The sequence below is a fragment of the Natator depressus genome, chromosome 3, assembly GCF_965152275.1.
Source record: "Natator depressus isolate rNatDep1 chromosome 3, rNatDep2.hap1, whole genome shotgun sequence".
NCBI classification, from domain to species: Eukaryota; Metazoa; Chordata; order Testudines; family Cheloniidae; genus Natator; species Natator depressus.
The window spans coordinates 207,353,030-207,373,692 of NC_134236.1; the positions used below are offsets into that span (position 1 = coordinate 207,353,030).

Below are 20,663 nucleotides of genomic sequence, written 5' to 3' on the forward strand. Positions count from 1 at the left end.
ATCTCTACACCAAACCAAAGGTCAGATTATATCATGCAATTGTATTGAGCATGCTAGTGTACAGAGCAGAGACTTGGCTGATGATAGTGGCTAACAAAAAGAGATTGGAGGAGGCTGATCAGAGATGGCTGAGGAAAACATTACATATTTCATGGAAAGAAATTAACAAATGCAAGATTGTGGGAGCTGACAGAGCAGAACATGTTAGAAAATATCAAAGAAAGCAAGCTCATGTGATTGGGACATGTAAACCGTATGGAGGGTGGGAGACATGCTAGACAAACACTGAATTGGGTACCTGAAGAAGGAAAGAGAAAGCTAGGAAGGCCAAGGAAGAACAGGAAGAAGACAGTAAACAAAGGATATTGACTGCACTAGCACCATCTGAGACGAAGTATCACAACTCGCAAGCAACCGTAATCCGTGAAGGAACTGGACCACCTGATGTGTCAGCTGTACAGGAGAAACTAAGGTCTAAGGTAAATACTGCACTTAAAACTGCAATATATCTTCTGTTGACTTTAACCTGCACAAGTATCACTGATGTATGGATGTGAACAGCACTAGGAACTGTATTTTCTTAGTCGAGTTGTTTTTTAGACCATCAGGGAATGATTACAGTTTTTCCATACTGTAATGGTTTCCCTTACCATTTTTTCCCTGAAGAAGAGCTCTGTGTAGCTTGGAAGCTTGTCTCTTTCACCAACAAAAGTTGGTTCAATATAAGATATTACCTTACCCACCATGTCTCTCTAATATCCTGGGACCAACATGGATAGAAAAACACTGCAAACAACACTTTTTTTGCCTAAAAGCAGTGGGGGAGTTAGAAAAAAGCTGTTTAGATTCCAAATTTCTTTGGGGATATCTGTTCAAATCTTTTTGGTGCCAAGTAGATCTGAGGTTGGCAGTGGCAAACTAATTCTTATAGTAAATGTCTGTCCACATTACAAACACATCACACTGTGTGCCACAAATCCATCACAAATGGCAATCATGAGTAGCCCAAGAGTGGAGCAGCAGAATAGTTTTTGCAGTCAACAGCAAGGTGTATTGGCAGAACTGCATGTGCAGGTTTGCACAACACCTGCCCAAATTACAGTTTAAAACATCCCACGACCAACAAAGACCTGAACTCAAAGAGCTTTGAAAAAATCCAACTCAACAGGACCACATAAAACTTTGTATCTAACAATTAGGTTTAAGTTTTACGGGAAGTAGCTGGGTAAGAGGAACAGCTCAGGTAAAGGTAGTGACGTCCGGCAGAGCTGGAATAGTAGCAACGAAGACCCCTGCACACCGTTTCATCAGGGAGTTCCTTCATTGACTGAAGTCAAGAAAGAGCTGACTATCAGGGAGACTAGAGGGAGAAGGAGGTTTGTTCACCATGCAAAGGAAGGTGGGTTCATAGTCACTCAGAGGACTGGAAAAACACACTGAAGGGAGTGAATTCCTTGCCTGTTTCTTCTGGGAAGGTCAAGACCCAGGAATAGTAATCCTATGTACAGGGTATTAGATATGCAAAAGATACTATAATTATGATGGCAAATAGTGGAAATTCTCCTCCCGCCCCCCGTTAGATAGCAAATACTGGAAATCCTCAAGGCTATCAATTTCTTCTAAAAATGTAGTGTGGTCCATTTCTCAAGTGTTTATAAAGCCATATTTCATTCTAAAACCTACTTTTTTCCAATCTTGTGTGCTAAATCCACAGTCGGTTTCACAACTATCTCAAACAGAGATGGAATCTTCTTGAATTCACCAGACGGATCTTGAAAATTTTCTGTATCAGACTCAGAAAATGAAAATTGCTCAGGTGGCGTTGGCAGAAGTCCAACTCCTGGAGGTGGCTTAGGAAGAGGAACTATGCCACGCTTTCTGAGTTCCTCCAGTTCTTTTTCATCTTCATTTTGTGGCTCCTCTTCAGTATTCAAAACCTAAAACAAAGCAATGCAGTGAAAGTTCTTGTACTAAATTTGCACTGAACTTAACATTTCATTGTAGGTCTTCATTTTATATGTTAAAAGAATTAAACTGCTCTGTAATAGTATGTCTATTATATATTTCCTGCCATTAACATCAAACTCAGAAGAATTCTAAATCCCCCATTAAAATTTCTTCTAGGTCAGCCAGGAATTTAACTATTTCTGCAATATGGAATATACAATTTTAGAAGGTCCATGTCCTCTGATCAGTAACTTCAGAAGATAGAACATGTTACTGCTTTCTAAAATACATATAATACATTTTATGCCATATGAGTATACATTTAAAAATGAAAGAATAAGGAAGTTGGAATAAGAGAGAAGAAAAAGAGAATTCATTGTGTAGCATGTGGTCATAGAGCCAAACTCCAGGGCTGAGATTTTCTCAGGGAGCTAGGATGTTAAACATCACTGGGAGATAGGTGACTATCTCCCCTTAGGCTCCTTGAAAGATCCCAACCTATATTTATTCCACTTGACTACCTTGCCACTCAGAAATAATGTTCACTGACTGTACCACTATAAGCATTACTCACCTTATCTAGCAGTTCTTTTGTTTCTTTAGTTAGTGGAGCATGAGAAAACTTGCACTTATCCCCTTGGTAACATTTTGCTCCTGTATGATAGAACTTGCAAGGAAATTCATGTAGCAGCAAAAATATTAAGGACTCTAACAGGTAGCAACATTTAATTTGCATAGTTTGGAACAGTTTCACAAAGTAATTTTCAGTTAGACTTCCACTGCTCCTAAACACTTACCATTTCTAGAATCATATTTTAAGCATTAATAAGGTTAATAACAAGACTAATAAGCAATTCACTGTTTAATCCTATTTGACAGTGCTAGACTGATTATATACATTTAACCTGCTCCCCCCAAAACAAACAAAAAAACCACACCCCCCAGCCCCCACTAAAGTCTAACTTCAAGTCTTTATTAATGTTTTAATATATGAAATAACCTCATAATCTGTCAAACTAAAGCCAATAATTTCAGAAAAAGATGAAGTTCCCTACTTAGATGATCTAATTTTTCCTACTGTAAGCATCTCAAAATAGTGAAGTTATATATTATTAAGTATAGTCTCTTCTTGAAGCAAGGGAAATTTAATCCTTTAAATGATGTATTACTTACAACAGAGATTAAATATGAAGTTTTATCCTGGACTTTAAATTTCCAGGTATTTATCTGTTTAAATTAAAATTTGTACAATTTTAGTATCAATCAATCAAAACCTGTTATCTGTATTAAAAACTATATACTGGTCCATGAAATTTAGGGACAGATTATGTGTAAGAAAAGGGAATCTTCACTGAAGTGGGGGGGAGGGAGGAATGGTTGAAACAGCAGCTCTTGGGTTTTTTTTATATACGGTAAAAGCTATGTTATCTGGCACTTTATCAGCCGGAAAGCTCTATTAACTGGCTTTTCTGATATCTCCCAATACAAATCTTCAGTCTAGTAAGTGGGACTAGTATACCGCCCAGGAGATTATGCAATTGCACATTCTGTCCTCAACTTTTATTCAAAAGAGGCAGAACACAAGTAAGCAAGCTGATATTATTATCAGCAAGCAAGGGATTTATTAAAAAAAAAGCAGCTTCCAGGGTGTCTCATAGGGTCATTACAGATTCAGCCCAAGCTCCTACACCGTCTACATCTACAATGATAACTGATGTTAATAATAATGACCCTGAGGCACTGCAAGATCCTGAAGTGCCTTCTGAACCATCAAAGAAAGATTAAATTATGTTCAGTATAGTTTTAGTGTTAAGTGTATTTTTAGTGATTTGGGTGTACTGTGCTGCCCACAGTGATATGTAGTGTCATAAGATAACCTACTGTATAGAAAACTTTACCTGTATACACCTACATGCTTCAAGAAACCAACCACTCTGCAGTGCAGTACCTACTACTGGATTGGTGAGTATCTGTACGCTATTTAATATATTTTATTCATTTTATTGTATTCTAACTCTTTGAAAATTGGTATTCCATTGGTAAATAAAACTCTTAGTTAACTGGAATTTTTGATTAACCGGCACACCCCATTCTCCCATCATGCCACATAACAAAGCTTTTACTGTATGTTTAACCGGAATTTTTGATTAATCGGCACCCCGCATTCTGCCAGATAACAAAGCTTTTACTGTATGTGTATGTATGTGTGTGTTTGTGTATAATGTGTACACACACACATATATTCTTAGCTTTATAAAGTGTGGTTCTGCTCTAAAAAATGGTCAAGTGTTACTGTCAGGTTCCAGGTTTGCATGTACAATTTGAAATATATTCAGTTTGCAAATAAAAATTTTTTCTAACTGCCAGACTTTCAAACTTAATCTAGGTTTTCAGAGTTAAACTATGATCTTTCCTTCTCATGGACCATCAGCAGAAAAGCTCTCAGGACAAATTATACCCTTAGTGACACTCGTGCAACCCAGCTGCCTTCAGTAGGATTTGCACAAGCAGAGCTGATTAAAACTCAGTAAACAATTCTGTTGAGGAAGCAATGAAAGAAGAGACTGCTGCTTTCTGTCTCTTAGTTGTGTTGCTAAATGGAATAAAGAGCAGTAAAATTCATTTATTCTTTAAAGCAAGCTAATCTGACTCTGAATTCCCACCCCAAAATCTTTAACTTTATTTTAGATTGGTAAGGGCATTTCAAAACAAGACATGCCATTATTTACATCCCTAAAAACATCACACATACTAAAGCAATCCAGATAAGATTACATAATTGACAGCAACCATACCATCCAGTTCTCTCTCTTATACACAAAACCCTCACCATCCAAATTCAGTAGAAAAGTTTGATTGCTGGTCAGGGAAAAATTAACTCTGCTTGCACAGTTAAAACAACTCCAGCGAATACAAAATACAAATCAATGTTAACCATCCATCACACAACCGCACATAAAAACTAATGCCTAATTTTTGTTCATGAAATAGTTGTACCAACTCTGTGGCTTTGTACAACCATGCACAATCCACAACAAGTGCTATTTTAACAATTCAAGACTGAAGACCTGAGTTGTGCAGTCATTTACATCAGTGCAATATGTGAGCAAAGTAGGTGTACAATGCTATTCAATAAGAAGTACTTTATGCTCATTTTACACAGGTGCAAGTAATCCATTCCCCCTCTCCAACTCCAAAAAGTGTTTTTTGTGTGTGTTGGGGAAAGCCACCCTGTCCCCATTCAGCTCTTCTCCTCCCACACAAACCACTGTCCCACCCCATCATTTAGAAATATGACCAAATAATGATGTACACCAGCTCCGTGTGCTAAGGAGGTATAGGATGGTAATTAACTGCACCTTCTGCTCCAGACTGGAAGGACATGGAGATCTTGAAGTTGTCATATCTCATTCTTACCACAGAGAGAGCTGGCTGCTGTGTTTACTATTTCCACTGAAGGAATCAAGAGGGGGCTATGATGTTACACAGACTCCCTAATCTATGTCTTTATGGGATGTCAGACACACAAAATACATGGTAAAAAGTAAACTAATTTCTAAGAGTTCTCAGTTTTAATCCTCCAATAATACCCCAACAGTAAAAAAGATGAAAAAAATTGTATACTCTATAATTTTATCTTGCCAATGTTGCTTTCATAAAAACAAATCCATGGGATAAAAGCTTGTGAACCAACTGTAATGTTTAGATTTTTTTAATATATATATAATCAGGTTATAAACCTCAAAAGAAAAATTATAAAGAATCCATGGAAAATACCTAATTATAGTTTGAAAAGCTTCTCAGTTTCATGCACATATCACCATATACCAATTGCACAAACTTTGCAAATGATTATTTCACAATAAAACACAATCAGTCAATGTGTTTATAAAGTGTCTAAAGAAAAATCAAATTACACTAAAATATAAAAACCTTAACTCGGATTTTAATTCAAATATAGTTTTTTCCAAAGGATATTATGCAAATAAATGCAGTTGTCTCCTTTGGTACAATAACCCTGTATGTAAAACTTGCAGATTTCCTTTTTCTTCTCTATCTCTGCATCATGATCAAATTTACACTGGTCTCCCTGTAAATATGACAGAAAAGGAAAGGCAAAGAGATTATCAATTCTAAATGCTGAATTTATTCAACTTCATATTTTAACAATGATGCTTTCATCCTGTTTATCCAGTTTTGAACTTTTCTCTCTATTGACAATACAAGTATTTAACAAGTGTGTCAATTTTCTTGAGATTCCAAAAAGAAGTGGAGACAAAGAACATTTTAGCACATTCTCAGACTAGGATCCACAGAGTATATGCTGGTGGTCCATAGAGAGTAGGCTGGTCACATGGCACTGTTTTTTCCCCTTGATTCCATCTGGTAAATTGTATTAAAAGAAACTAAAAATGGAGAGGTTACTCACCTTATGCAGTAATTGGAGTAACTTCGAGATGTATCCCCTTACGGGTGTTCCACTTTGAGGTACATGTGCACTTGAAGTGGAGCACCCATAGGGACACTACTCGAAGAAACATTAAATACCTTCCTAATATTATCTTTCAATTTAAGCAAATGCTGTAGTTGTTGCAAGAAAATTATGTGATCACAAATGCAAGGGGAGGTTGTTTATGCTATGAAAAAGTATTAGAAACTATTATATAGGAGCTGGCCATTTAGACAATACAAAAAAATCATATAAACTGTATTACTTTACATTATGACTAGTTCCATCAAAAGTTTTACAAAACAATAATTTTTGAAAGTACTTTAAAAAAATAGTTATCTTACAACTGTTTTATAACGGTAGGTGGCACTAAATACTCATATTGGGAACCATGGGATTTAAATACCATAACAGACAAAGCCATGAAAATATTCAAGACTCTTTTATGGCTATTACCTTATATTTCCACCAGGAATTTCGAAAAAGCCTAATTACATTTTATTTTTACTTTGCAAGTAAATGATGAAGAAAAAAAGTTGTTAATCATGAAAAGACAGAAAATTGTGTACCTCCAAAGTCACAGTGGAACTAGGAATAAGTGACATAATAAACATTTTTGACATACACCATCAGATTAAGAGCAAATATGTAAATTTTTCATAATTTATTTCAAATTTCTATATTATATCTTATAATTGATTAAAAGATTAACTTTGGTACCAGAGAATTAAGCTGCATTGTATTATTTGTTTCAGCATGATGTAATACCAGAATCTACATAATGGCAGGCTAGCATGCATGCCATGGATTATGTCTGGCTCTAATATTCTAATTCAATTTCTCTTCTTCCTGCTTCCCAACCCCTCCAAGCTGCTGAGGTTTTTCATGTCTGCCTTTTTTGGATGTTTGGGAAAGCATATTTTCTCCCTTTCTTAGGCTGGAGAGAGAAGTATTCTTCGTGAATAATTAAAGCAGTGTTTTTCACTGTGTCTCAAAACCTATAATATCCAATAAAAGATTATTTTTAAAACAGAAATGAATCACTAAATCTACCTACTAAATCACCCTACATATGTCCAAAATTAAATATAAAAAAAATACAGATGACATATTACATTAATTTCAGATTCTAATATTGCTGGACACAAGTGTATTTATCATACTGTACCTGCTAATAAAATAAGTGATCAACAGTATATCATTTTTATATAATTTACATTGCACAGCGAAAGGATATGTAGTTTGATAGTTTTCCTTCAAAATTTTCTCTTGCATTTATTTTAATTTATACTTCTTGCCAAAAAATACTAAGGCAAAAAACAAAGTTACATAAAACAAGTTTTCCTTATATTAGCTAAATTGAAATAGAATGCCCACCCTTTCCCCGACTCCTGCTAGAGATACATACATGCATATAAAGTATATATTTACCTTAATACATCTTCCCTCGAGAAAATATTTACAAATTTGTTTTCCTTTATGTTCCACTGTATGTTGATTTATGAATTCCTGACTCATATTCACCCATTTCTTCACTGGTTTGCCTTCCTATATAAAAGGAAATAAAAATATTTTAAATGTATGTGTTTCAGTTACTATTTTAAATATATTTGAAAACAACAATTACAGCATTCAAAGCAGTAGTTATCTGAAAGTGGAATAAAATTTCAAAATAAAATGACAGTAAATCATGACTTGAGTGTTTTCAGAGTGTTTGAGTGTTCTCTGTACACAGTTCACAGAAAGGCTATTCTATCTCAAAATATAAAGTAAAACCAAATATGCATTATACATTTTCTTGGATGTTCTAATATTGTTCTGTAAGACTAAGTAAAGTAAAATTCTTCGGTGAAAATAGCAAGCTTTCTGTTATAAATGCAACAAATTTAGAATCTTCTTTCAGCTACCATAAAGATTTGTTTCAGAGTAGCAGCTGTGTTAGTCTGTATCCACAAAAAGAAAAGGAGTACTTGTGGCACCTTAGAGACTAACAAATTTATTTGAGCATATTAATTTATTTCATCAGATGCATCCGATGAAGTGAGCTGTAGCTCACGAAAGCTTATGCTCAAATAAATTTGTTAGTCTCTAAGGTGCCACAAGTACTCCTTTTCTTTTTATAAAGATTTGTACATCTCAGTTTTGCAAATGTATACAGGAAAAAAATGAAATGTACCTCTGTTATATGGGACACAGTAACTAATACTTCATATATTCAATGATCTCAAGACAATAACGTTAGTTAGATTAGTCACCAGCTGAGGGCCCAAATACAGCAACTAGGAGTTCCCTCAGGAATGCCAGAATACTAACAGTTAATAGCCAAGCAACATGAATCAACTCTTAACCCTGATATGACGTCTCCTTCCGTTATATATTTTAAAGTAAACTTTTAAGGAAGAAAATCAGAAAGAAGACAACAGAATGGTGCTGATGGAGTCTTCACCACCCTCTTCAGCCACTTTCCCAGTCTCAGCAACATCCTCTCAGGAGAGGATGCTCCTCTGGCTGGGACTTTACTTCCCAACTCAGATTGAGAATAGTCAACCAGGTCCACTACAGAACTGTTTGCCTCCACCCAACTGATGAGCAGGAAGAGGTCCAGGGATGTCCACAGAAAAAGGGATCCCCCAACACATGTGGGAGAGAAGGGCACAAACAGGGCTGCGTAAGGAGAACTAGGCAGAGCCTAGAAGGGGTGACAGCTAAGCACACCACATCAAGGGCTGCTCCTGGTGGTGGGGGAGAACTTGAAATGCCAACAACTTGCTGCATCAGCTCTGAGCTTTCCACCTAGCTTCTGCACCAACAGCCCAAGACCCACATAAATGCACACCCCCTTATGTCACCCCCCAACCTCTCTCACACTTCCAGAGTTCAAATGGACAAAAAAAGTACATTACAGTAGCATCTGGGGGCTCCAATTGAAACTGGGGCCCCACTGCATTAAGTGCTGTACAAATAGAGGAAGAATGTTGTTGCCCCAGAAAGTTTACATCTGAATAGACAAAACAGAAAAAGGGAAATATTACCACCTACATTTTACAAGTGGGGAACTGCTGCACAGAGAGATAAAGTGACCTGCCCAAGGTTAGACAGAAAGTCCATACCAGAGCCAGTTCTTGAACTTACACATAAGTACTCTCGTGCTCCACGTGCCTGAGACTAGAGATTTCCAGCAAGTTCATGCCTGTGCAGTTGCATGCACCCCCCAACCCAGTGCTCTGTACCAGGAGCGTAAGCGGCAGCAATCTCTGACACCTCTAATGCCTCTTCTTACTGCAAATCCAGTCATGATCCAAAGCAGAGGAGAAGGAGAGCAGATAGTGGAATACAGATAGGGACCACACATCTCCAAGAATCTCCTGTTACATATAAGTAACCTCCCTTTCTTCTTTGAGTACTGCTTCCTGTGTATTCTACATGTGGATGATTGGTAAGTAGTATTCAAACAGAAGGATGGTGCGAGGATGTCCCTATCCATGAAGGATACTTTATTTGTCGCCATCACATTAGCCAGAGGGGTAAGTGAACTGGGCAGCATTTATGGCTGAATCGTGCGCCACGTGTTTTAAGGAGAAGGTTCAAAGGGTGGTCTGGTAGGTATTGAGAGTACGAGACCGAGGTCCTAACAGTGGGAAGGTCCTAATGAGACCTTTTAGGTATCTGACTGTTGGGTGAGCCTTCTATGGGAGGACAGAAGGCACGGGGTGCTGTGGTAGGTGGACTTGCAGCAAACGAATGACAAGTCCTGATGAATTCAGGGTGAGGAGGTAATTAAAAAAAGCAGGAGTATCTTCATCTTCCGGAGATAGATGCTTCTCTTGAGTCCAGGCAGAGAAATGCCATCATTTAGCTACACAGCATTTTCTGGTGGAGTTTTTCTACTGTGATTGAGAATAGTTTGAACGGTCTCTGAACATAAATGCTCTTGGTTTGACCCCCATCCAAATAACAGACCATAAGGTGAAGAGGGTCTGGGTTGGGATGTTTGATCTTGCAGTTCTCCTGAGTTAACAGATCCAGGAAGGGTCAGATGCTGATGGGAGGACTGGCTGACATTGTAAAAGGTCGGAAACCAGAACTCTCTGGGCCCAACTGGATGCAAAGAGAATGATTTGAGCTCTGTTATGCCAAATCTTTTACAGAACATGTGGTAGTGGTGCGATGGGAGAAAAGGTGCATCTCAGGTGGTTTGTCCAGGGTAACAGAAAGGCATCGTGCCCAGTATCCCGGCCAATGCTGCTCTGGAGCAGTACAGACTGAACTTCTTGTTCATCTTGGGAGGCAAACAGGTCCCAGGATGTTTTCCCCACTGAATGAAGATTTTGTTCAGGGCTGAATTATGTATCTCCCACTCGTGGTCTGTGGTGAAGTGCCAGATTGTCCGCCATAGAGTTCTGAACATCTGGTAGGTATATGCAGAGTGTGATATGTGGTTCCTGATGCACCAGTTCCATAAACTGACTGCCTCTATACAGAAAGAGATTTCGCTCCACACTGATTGTTTAGATAGAAGATGGTCACCAAGTTGTCTGGTATTATCTGGATATGATGGGACAGTATAAGTGAAAGGAATGCATTGCAAGCTAGGCTGACTGTAGGAGACAGATATGCATCCTAGCCTTTTGAGGAATCCATGTGCCTTGCACAGTGTAACTGCTCAGATGGGCTCCCCATCCTATGATACATGCTTCTGTGATCATGGTTGTGTCAGGCGTGGTTGGAAGGAAAGGCAGGCAGCTGTTGAAGGTTTGTCCATCATACAAGAGAAGCCAGGGATTGGCAGGGACTGTTACCTTGGTATTCATGTTGTCTCTGGTGAATAAACAGACTGGACCCAGCCCTGTATGCAATGGAGGGGAAGCCTGGTGAATGGTGTTACATAGGTACATGAGGCCATGTGACCGAGGAGGGAAAGAGAGACAAGGTCTGAGGATGACTTGTGTTACCAGGCTATTCATGGCCTGGGCTCTGTCCATATGGAGACAGGCCTTTGCTGAGGTTGAGTCTAGGGTTGCTCCTATACAGGTTTTTGTGGGAGCCAAAGTAGACCTCTCTCTGTTTACACAGATCCCCAAGGATGCCAGACGACGGAACAAGGATAGGGCAGCCAACTGGACCGCCTGGTTGGATCTGCCTATTAGGAGCCAATCGACCAGAGATGGGAAGATGCTATAGCTGTTTCATTTCATCTGGGCCACCGTCACAGAGAGGACCTTCCTGAGAACTCTGGATGCTGGTAGTAGCCCAAACCGAAGTACTCTGAACTGGTAGTACTCTGGTCCTACCAGAACTCTGACGAACCTTCTGTAGGATGAATGAATGTCCACATGAAAGCAACCATCTTTCATACTGAGAGATGTGAACCATGTGCCCTTCTCCTTTTGATTTGCAAATAAAGTAATTTAGCTGATGTAGATCGTAATTTAGCTGATGCAGATCAAGAATGGGTCTCCCTCCTCTTTTTTCTTCCTGTCCTGTTAGGGCCTGTCTGTATTTGTCTCTTCATTTGCATCCTTCTCTACAAGGGAGAGTTAACTGCATTATAGTACATGCTCCTTTCATTATTCTATCTATAGAACCAGGTTGAATGGGGTTCTGTAGAACCAGAGGCTAAAAAAGAAGAAGAATACTAAAATCAAACTCAGTGTAATTACAGAAATGACGCAGTAGCAGAAGGTGCTGAGGACGCAGAAGACTCTGACTCAGACCATGCATTGGTAAGAAGAAACTGCAGTCACTGGTCCGCATCATCCCGTATGCCCTCAGTTCAGAGCATGAGGAGGACTATAGTGCATGTATGAACCAATGGACACGGCTTACTAAAAAATTCCAGACTCAGGCGTACAGTGGGTATGCATGGAAAATACATAAGGACCATCACCTGAAAAGGAACCACAGTTTAGGCTGTCTAAAGAATAGAATAAGAGAGGCCTGACAGCTGAGAAGATGAATAGCTGACACTGACTAAAGTCTAACATTTTCTTTTAGATGAAAATGAGTAAAACTTGTGAGGAAGATCAACAGGAGTAGGCAGCTAGGAACTGAATCAAGTCTCCCAATTTAATTATGCTGGCTAAAAAAACCCCCAGTGATTTGGTGCCAGCAGTTAAGGCAATTCCTCAGAACTGAATTTATCCTCAATTAAGATGATATTAAATCTTCAAAGTTAACGTTCCATTAAAAAGTGAAGCTTGTAATTCTCTTGCTAGTATTGTTTCAGTCTTTCTGGGTGCAGACTAAACAAGACTATTTTCTCAACTGGATGGGCTAGGAACTTCCTTTCTTAGAAAAGAGTTAGCTTAATCTCTGGAGAACAGAACAAAATTGGCAGAAAACATAATTAGGCAATTCTGTCTACATCTCTGTTAACAAGGACTATCCAGGTATTACCAAATACATGTATGTGTTTTTAACTTCAATTCCATGTACCTCTTGAAAGCCATCAGGTCCTTTATTGGCCCCTCTTCCCCTTCCACGATCTTTACGCTTCAACTTCTTCTGAATTCCACGTCCTCGACCAACACCAAAACCCCTTTGTGCAATACCTGAAAAATATTAGAACATATTTCAGATACCTCATAAAGAAAAATAACTATTCTTCAGAAGCAAAAAGCTCTTTAACGTGGCCTCCTCTTTAACTGACATGAGAAACTAGAAGGAAGAGTAGATATAGTCAGCAAGCAGAAAATGAAGAGAATGGTAATGGAAATTACGTTTACCTCTCTGTATATTGATGGGTGAATGAATCCCTAAATATCTTGAGTCATATACTGACATGACTGGCTTCATCAGCCAATCAGAATTTTGAAATTACCTGAAACTTTTAAAGTGAATAATAGATTGGTAAAATGAGTATACAATTTATTCTGTGAAAAGTAGCCTTGTATAACTTGTAGTGCAGGTATATTGTATTTGTGAGGAATGCAAATGTTTGAAGTATTTAAGATTTGGTGATCTACAAATAATACTGTATTTCAGCTTTAAATTCCTTAACATACCATGTATAACATCAATTCCCTTTAAATACCCTTAATATTTAAAGAGTACATATAAAAATCATAGAAATATTGATGCTACCTTTATATGCACATGACAAAATACTATTTTCTGCACCCACATATCTCTCTCTTCTATACGTGATGCAATCTCTATAATCATAAATAGGCTTGTAAGGATTAGATTTTTATTGGTAAATGTCAATAAACTTCAATTTCACTATACACACAAAAACCAAGGGAAAACATTTCCATTGATAATAATCAAAATTTACGAATTGGCGAAGTAAGAAAGATGCTGCTTGAGAACTTAAGAGTTTGGTTTAAGGCTATTTACTTTCTATATTTTGACACAATGTTGAAAATGTGTGTTTAACAGCTATAAAGCTTTTAACTTTTTGAATCTCAATGTCTACTGTTATTACATTATTGTCTGACACTCTCCCAATTTCCAGCCACTATGAACATTTAAATTTGGTAAAAATAAAAATAAATGCTTAAAAATAATCAATATTGATCTCTCAAAATGATAAAAAATAAAAATTGAATTCTGCCTTGCCTAATTATAGAATAGAAAAGTTCCCAGAGAACACAAATGCAGGAAGGTAATTTATAAAGGTTAAGTGCCTAATTCTTTGGGATACTGAGTGCTCCTGTAAACTTCCATGCACCCTCAGCTTCCACTGGAGCCAGATGCCAAAATTACTGAGGGAAATCATATGGAGTGGGCTATGCAAGAAACTAGACCAAATCACTACGGTTTCTTCTGTACTCAAAAATCTGTGAATTGACTTCAACAGTTTTAGGTGTTCAGCACTTCACAAGAGGCACTCTGCAATCCAGAGAATCAAACCTTAACTACATTTTTAAAATTTAGCTTGAAAAAGGCAAACGTAAATATTTCAGCATAATGCTGTGTGAAAGTGAATAAATTTCTGTGAAAATTCACACAAACTTCTAATCTTTTAATTCTGGACTGTTTTATGTGCCTTGTAATTTCATTTTTCCACAAAATTTTACCACCATATATTTTTGCCTGCAGCAAAGCTTTCAAAAGCATTTCTGCAAAAATATATTAAGCGAAACTGGTATAACAGCAATTTTTACGACTACTTTATGACACCGACCGGTACGAAAGATGGAAGAGGAGCGGCAAATATTTAACAAATATACAGATGCACAGAGACTGAGGTGAAGGAGAGTAAAGGAGGAAATAGGAGGTAAAGCATGACGGTAGTGAAGAAGGGTACAGCTGAAAGATGGTGGAAAAAAATGTGCATCTATTTTATATTTATGAGACAGAGGCAGGATGTGCACAACATATACTAGGGAGGTGAATTATGATCCCAGACCACAGCACGACACAGCATGTACAGACGCAAGAAGTAGCCTTAAAATAATGCACTGGGCCAAGGAGGGCCAACACTGCTAACACCAGCAGACATGCATACCTTGTGGCATAGGGACAGCAGGATCTTGTTGCACAGTTGGACAAGATGCTGTTCTACTTAAAAATTTTGGTTGTGCACTCATAAGCAATACAGTTCAGTGATTAAGAGAGAGAACCTACAGCTTAATGTGTCTGAAAGTGAGAAGTGGTCAGAGGTTTGTGTGTATTAACGGAAGACTGGTCATAGCAACACCTGAGTAAGAGCCTGGGTTAACTCTGAAGGGAAAATATACCTTTATCAATGAGCATTAACCCTTTTTATCTTTTGGCTGTATCTGCCTGCTTTTATCTTGCTACACAGTAACTGCTGACTACGTTTATATTTTAATAAAAATAATTACCTGTTTTCATTATTTCAGCCTATTCAATTGCTTGTTTCATACCACTTCCTTTACCTTCAGACATGTTGAGTGAGAAACACGTACTGATAATGGCAAATTGGCATTCACCAAATATTAAATCACCCACAGGTAATATTGCTCAACAACTTTCAATCTTACTACAGCTAGACTGAGAAACCCTCATCTAGTAAATTCAACGTGTGAAAACTGAGAAGTATCCTATTAGCCTGGTTTTTATGGAACTCTTATCAGAAGCCTTGCCCACCTTCCTGAAGTTTAACATAAGAACTTAAGAACGGCCATTCTGGGTCAGACCAAATGTCCATCCAGCCCAGTATCCTGTCTACCGACAGTGGCCAATGCCAGGTGCCCCAGAAAGAGTTAACCTAATAGATAATGATCAAGTGATCTCTCTCCTGTCATCCATCTCTGGCTGGTGAATCTTGCCCATATGCTCAGGGTTTAGCTGATCGCCATATTTGGGGTCGGGAAGGAATTTTCCTCCAGGGCAGATTGGAAGAGGCCCTGGAGGTTTTTCGCCTTCCTCTGCAGCATGGGGCACAGGTCACTTGCTGGAGGATTCTCTGCTCCTTGAAGTCTTTAAACCATGATTTGAGGACTTCAATAGCTCAGACATAGGTGAGAGGTTTTTCACAGAAGTGGGTGGGTGAAATTCTGTGGCCTGCGTTGTGCAGGAGGTCAGACTAGATGATCATAATGGTCCCTTCTGACCTTAGTATCTATGAATCTCCACCCTCTGACAAACAGAGGCTAGGGACACCATTCCTTACCCATTCTGGCTAATAGCCATTAATGGACTTAACCTCCATGAAGTTATCCAGTTCTCTTTTACCTAGTTTCCTATATTTTAGTTTAAATCCACTGCTGCTTCCGCCCCCCACTAACAGTCTCCAACATCCAGTCTACTGCAACCGCTTACCATGCTCGCCTCTCAACTATCAATAATTCTACTCCATTCCATTTCTCTCTAGGCTTCTAGACAGTTTTATAATTTTTATTGTTTCCTAAAAGGCATAACAAGAAACTAGTTGGCACTCCTGGCACTGAGCTCTGAAGATTCCAGAGAGTTATGTCTGTTAGGACCAATTGCCACCATCCTCACATTCTTGTGGAGGATTCCATGGATATAAAAGCTAGACTGGTCTTAGCTGCCCTTCAGTTACTTTCCTAATTTCAGAATTCTTTACTCGAAACTCTGAAGTAGTAGGGAAGGTAGGTAGGCAGTGTGAATATGCAGAGGTGACATTCTTGGAAGAACAACAGTTACTGGTAAATAACCTCTCTTTCTTTATCTAGTGTCCTCTGCATATTCCCATTTGTGAGAGATTAATGAATACTACAACCTCCAGAAGGTGATCTGAAGAGTTCTAGGTGAACAAAGACCCCAAAACTGCCAAAATGAGTAACAGTTCTGGATGACAGTTCAAGAAAGTATTAGAAGTACTCACAATTTCACTCCCCCAAATCAGACCCCCCCAGTGAGAGACAAGCGTTTGCTTCAAGTACATATATAGCTTCAAACAACAGCTTTGTAACTTCTATAAAAAACCCAAACCCTGAAGGCCTGTGATGTATGCTGCCTTCAGATTCTACTGAACACCTTTTGATTTATGCAGGTGAATGAACACCTGGTGAGTTGTAACAAGCATGTAAAAGACCTTGTGGAAATACAGACAAGTTACCAGCCTGTCAGTAAAATTGTCGTGCATGTTTATGCCAATGGAAATAAAACAAGAACTGTCCAATTTTTAGAAGCACAACCTGTATGATGGAAAAAATACCAGTCTTGGATAAGATAAAATGGTAAATCCAATATTTTTTTCATTTAATTTACTTTAACCACTGTATTTCCTATTTAGTTGGGTAAGAAGAATTGTTTATGACAACAACAAAACCCCGTGACTCAAGTGACCATAACCTGCTAGTCAAGGGAACCATATTGGAGGTACCATTACTACCAATTCCTGAAATTTTGTGAAACTTGAAAAACTTTACATAGAGAATTCAAAAAATTGCATTTTGGTTTTGTATTTTGTGATTTTAAATAACTGACAGATCAATCAAAGCCTATGGACAGACACTTTATACCTATTTTAAACTAAAAATAACCCCCAGTGAAACAATTGCAACAACAGTGAAAAAATGTTATGCATTAGATGACACCCATCCTTTAGAATGAGGTTATTTTCATTACCATCTTGCCCCTCGCAACCCTTCTGAAACACAGGCCCCTCTAGTGAGGAATGGATCTTCTCAGGCTAGTCATCCTCTCCCCTCCACCTACCTCTCTCTCCATAACTACCTTACTCCCTCCCTCCTTCACTCTCAAAACCCTGAGATTAATTTCTTAAATAGACGCTACATTGTATCAATATCATACATAATTAATTTATAAAGTACATTGTTTTAGATATGGTTTCAATATTTATTTTCCATGAGCATTCAACAAAATTTTGAATATACGAAAATGTGTGAAAAAATGAACAAAAAGGGGCTTGAACATGGCTAAGGACCAGATTTTTAAATGTATTTAGATGCCTATGGAAGTTAGGCATCTTAAAGACTTTTGAAAATCCCATTAGGTACCCATCTGCATGTTTAGGTACTTAAATACCTTTACAAACCTGGCCCTAAATCAAAATATACTTTATAAGTCACATATTTGCAATTTTTCCCACCCAGCTCTATGTATGACACTTTCATAGAGTACATCATATAGAAAATAATTCTGAAGCAGTTTTACTACTCAAATACTTATACAATTGACAACAATTGGAAAGATTTAACTTATTAAAAAAATTACACTATTCATTGCAGAACACAGAACATTAATCTGGATATGCAGCACTGATCTGTGACTGTAATTTTTATTTTGATGATAAAGTATGATACTTGCTGATACGAGTTTGCTAGCTGTTTATAAGAAGAGGAGAGTTATTGTCAGCACTTTCAATTTAATTACTAGCATGACCCTCCATAGATGTCATCTGGTAGAAAAACTACCAGCACCCATCTACTGTTTGTACAGCTCCGACAGTTGGATAGCAGAGGCAAGATGCACTGAGGGGAGAAGCAAGACAAGAAAAAACAACCCACAGACATCAAGACGAAGACCAAAAAAAACAGAGAAGATAAAACAAAAAAAAATGGATCCTATCAGCTATAGATAAGAAATGCTGTCACCAGAAAAGCAGTTCAGGTGTCAGAAACCAGCAAGAGTTATAGGAGACTTCTGAAATACTGGACTCAAACTAAGAGAAACTACTGAAAAATTGTGTGTGACGTATAATTGTGAAGTGTTGTTGTAGCTGTATTGGTCCTAGGACATGAGAGAGACAAGGTAGATGATGTAATATCTTTCATTGGACCAACTTCTGTTGATGAAAGAGACAAGCTGGTTAAAGATATTACCTAACCTATCTTGTCTAAATTCCACCCCCACCATTTGTAGGACACCATCCCATTCTGAAAGTTTCTGAAAGGAACTAAATTAGCTATTAAACCAAACCTTACCTTTCTGGATTCCTTTCATCCCCTGTTTTTTCACCGGTTCTTTAGGAAATGGAGATCCTAAATCAGTATTTGAAGTTTCTTTAGCTTTTCTGTATTGTTTTAACTGATCAGCAAAATCCTCCTCCTTTTCTTCCTCATTATAGTTACCAAAGTTGTCATCACTGTAATTAGTGTATTCATCATATTCCTTGTTTTTTAATTTTTTATTATGTTGTGCCTTCTGGGAAGTCATGTAGTTTCCTGATAAATGTCCATGCTGCATGAAAGGGGTAGTGGCAATTAGAAGCAATTTAACATCTCACCCTCCCAAACTCCCCCTTGCCCTCACTTTATTAAGATGGTTATTTCTACACAATTGTTTTACTGTCAAGTGTTTCATTATTTCCATGATTTCCACAAATTGCACAAGCAAACCTCATTGTTGTAAAGTTCAATTTAATTATTCAGTAACAAAATGATTACATTATAATTGTCCATTATGTAGCTTTTATACCTTCCTCAGGACTTCTGATACAAATCTCTGTCTAAGACTGAAAAATGGACTAAATGGACATTACTCTGATCTGCTACCACAATTCCTTTGTAATATCACACTGTCGGGAATGGTATTCCTTTAAAAATAAGTTAAAAGTCATGGAAATATGTCTGTTGATGTTCAGTTTTGAAAAAAGCTGTTCACAAAACAAAAATTTAATACCTAAACTGATTTGGCGATGTACCTTTAGCCTAGCTCAAATATACTTTAAATTTATTTGTATAATACAAAATTTGCTAGCATATCATATTTTTTACTATGATCAATCTACTTGAAAAGTAAGTTACATATAGATGATCATCAAATGTATTTAAAAAAAGAAAGGCTATGGCCTATTTCTGATAAATTAACAGATTTTTTTGTGACACTGAATTAAAATGAAACAGTTATGTAAATATTTCTTTGAATTTTAGTTGTAATTACCAAAGCAGCAGAAGCATGGGAGAAGTGATAGGTTGTCTTGGCTACTGATCAATAAACAAACATTAGATTCATAGAAAGTAAAAAACATACTTTTTTCAGCTACTGATACGACTGAAACTAACATCTAAATAAAATAATAATTATAGATGTATTTTAGAATCTGATGGAAAAGGAGAAATGTGATATTCCAATAAAAATTGTTAATAGGAATTATGTCTACAGTAAAATCTAGAAAATTCAAGTAAAATCATATTTCTTAACTTTCTTAATGTTTTCCCATAGCATAACGACATTGATACAAACAAGTGAGTGTGTCTGCCTCTCAGTTAATCAGACAAGGTGATGCCAATTAGAATGAAGCATGCTCAGTTCCACCCTTTTCCCACTTTCTGCAGGCAGGCTCTTGAGTTTGATGACTAGACTACTAGAGATATAAATAAATTAGGCTATCCAAAAGGTTTTTGAAGAGGTTTTGCACTCAAGTCTTGATGAAAGTCTTCTATCCTTCTCCAGTTTCTTAGTCAGAGATTCAATGCCTCAGCTCCTCTGTCCCTCCTTCAGGGAAAAGGCAGAGTCAATTTCTTCCATTGGCTTCTAAAAGGATACCTGATGGTCTGAACTGAAAAACCCAGGACAAATTACCCTAAAAATCCCCCAAAATAGCATGCAAGCTGTATATTTTTATTGGTAGCTTTTAGAGAGAACTACTGCCATATCCACAGAAGCACAGCCCATTTCCACCATATTAACTATGGAGGGACAGAAGGGGGCCTCTTACAACTACTCCCTGAAAAAAAAAATGCCTACAAGGATCGGAAATGGTCAGAAATAAAAGTTACTTAATTCCCATTGGCACCTTCTTTTCTGATAGAGGAAAAGATACTCCCAATTGCCTGTACCATTGGGACTCATGCTCAGGAAATGTTAAACTGTAAAATCAGAGTTATTCTATAATTGTATAGGTTCATTAAAAAAGTAATAC

The 20,663-nt window shown here is 37.6% G+C and overlaps 1 protein-coding gene across 7 annotated transcripts in view; it reads right to left on the minus strand.

The window, feature by feature from the left end:
• Positions 1–20,663, minus strand: part of ZC3H6 (zinc finger CCCH-type containing 6) — a 73,867-nt gene that overhangs the window by 8,963 nt on the left and 44,241 nt on the right. For all 7 annotated transcript variants that reach the window (XM_074949817.1, XM_074949822.1, XM_074949815.1 and 4 more), the window contains 6 exons: positions 18,724–18,979; positions 12,833–12,948; positions 7,829–7,945; positions 5,924–6,037; positions 2,522–2,629; positions 1,684–1,937 (listed from right to left, as the gene is read on the minus strand). In XM_074949817.1, coding sequence (XP_074805918.1) covers positions 1,684–1,937; positions 2,522–2,629; positions 5,924–6,037; positions 7,829–7,945; positions 12,833–12,948; positions 18,724–18,979 — 965 coding nt within the window. The remainder of the gene's footprint in view (positions 1–1,683; positions 1,938–2,521; positions 2,630–5,923; positions 6,038–7,828; positions 7,946–12,832; positions 12,949–18,723; positions 18,980–20,663) is intronic.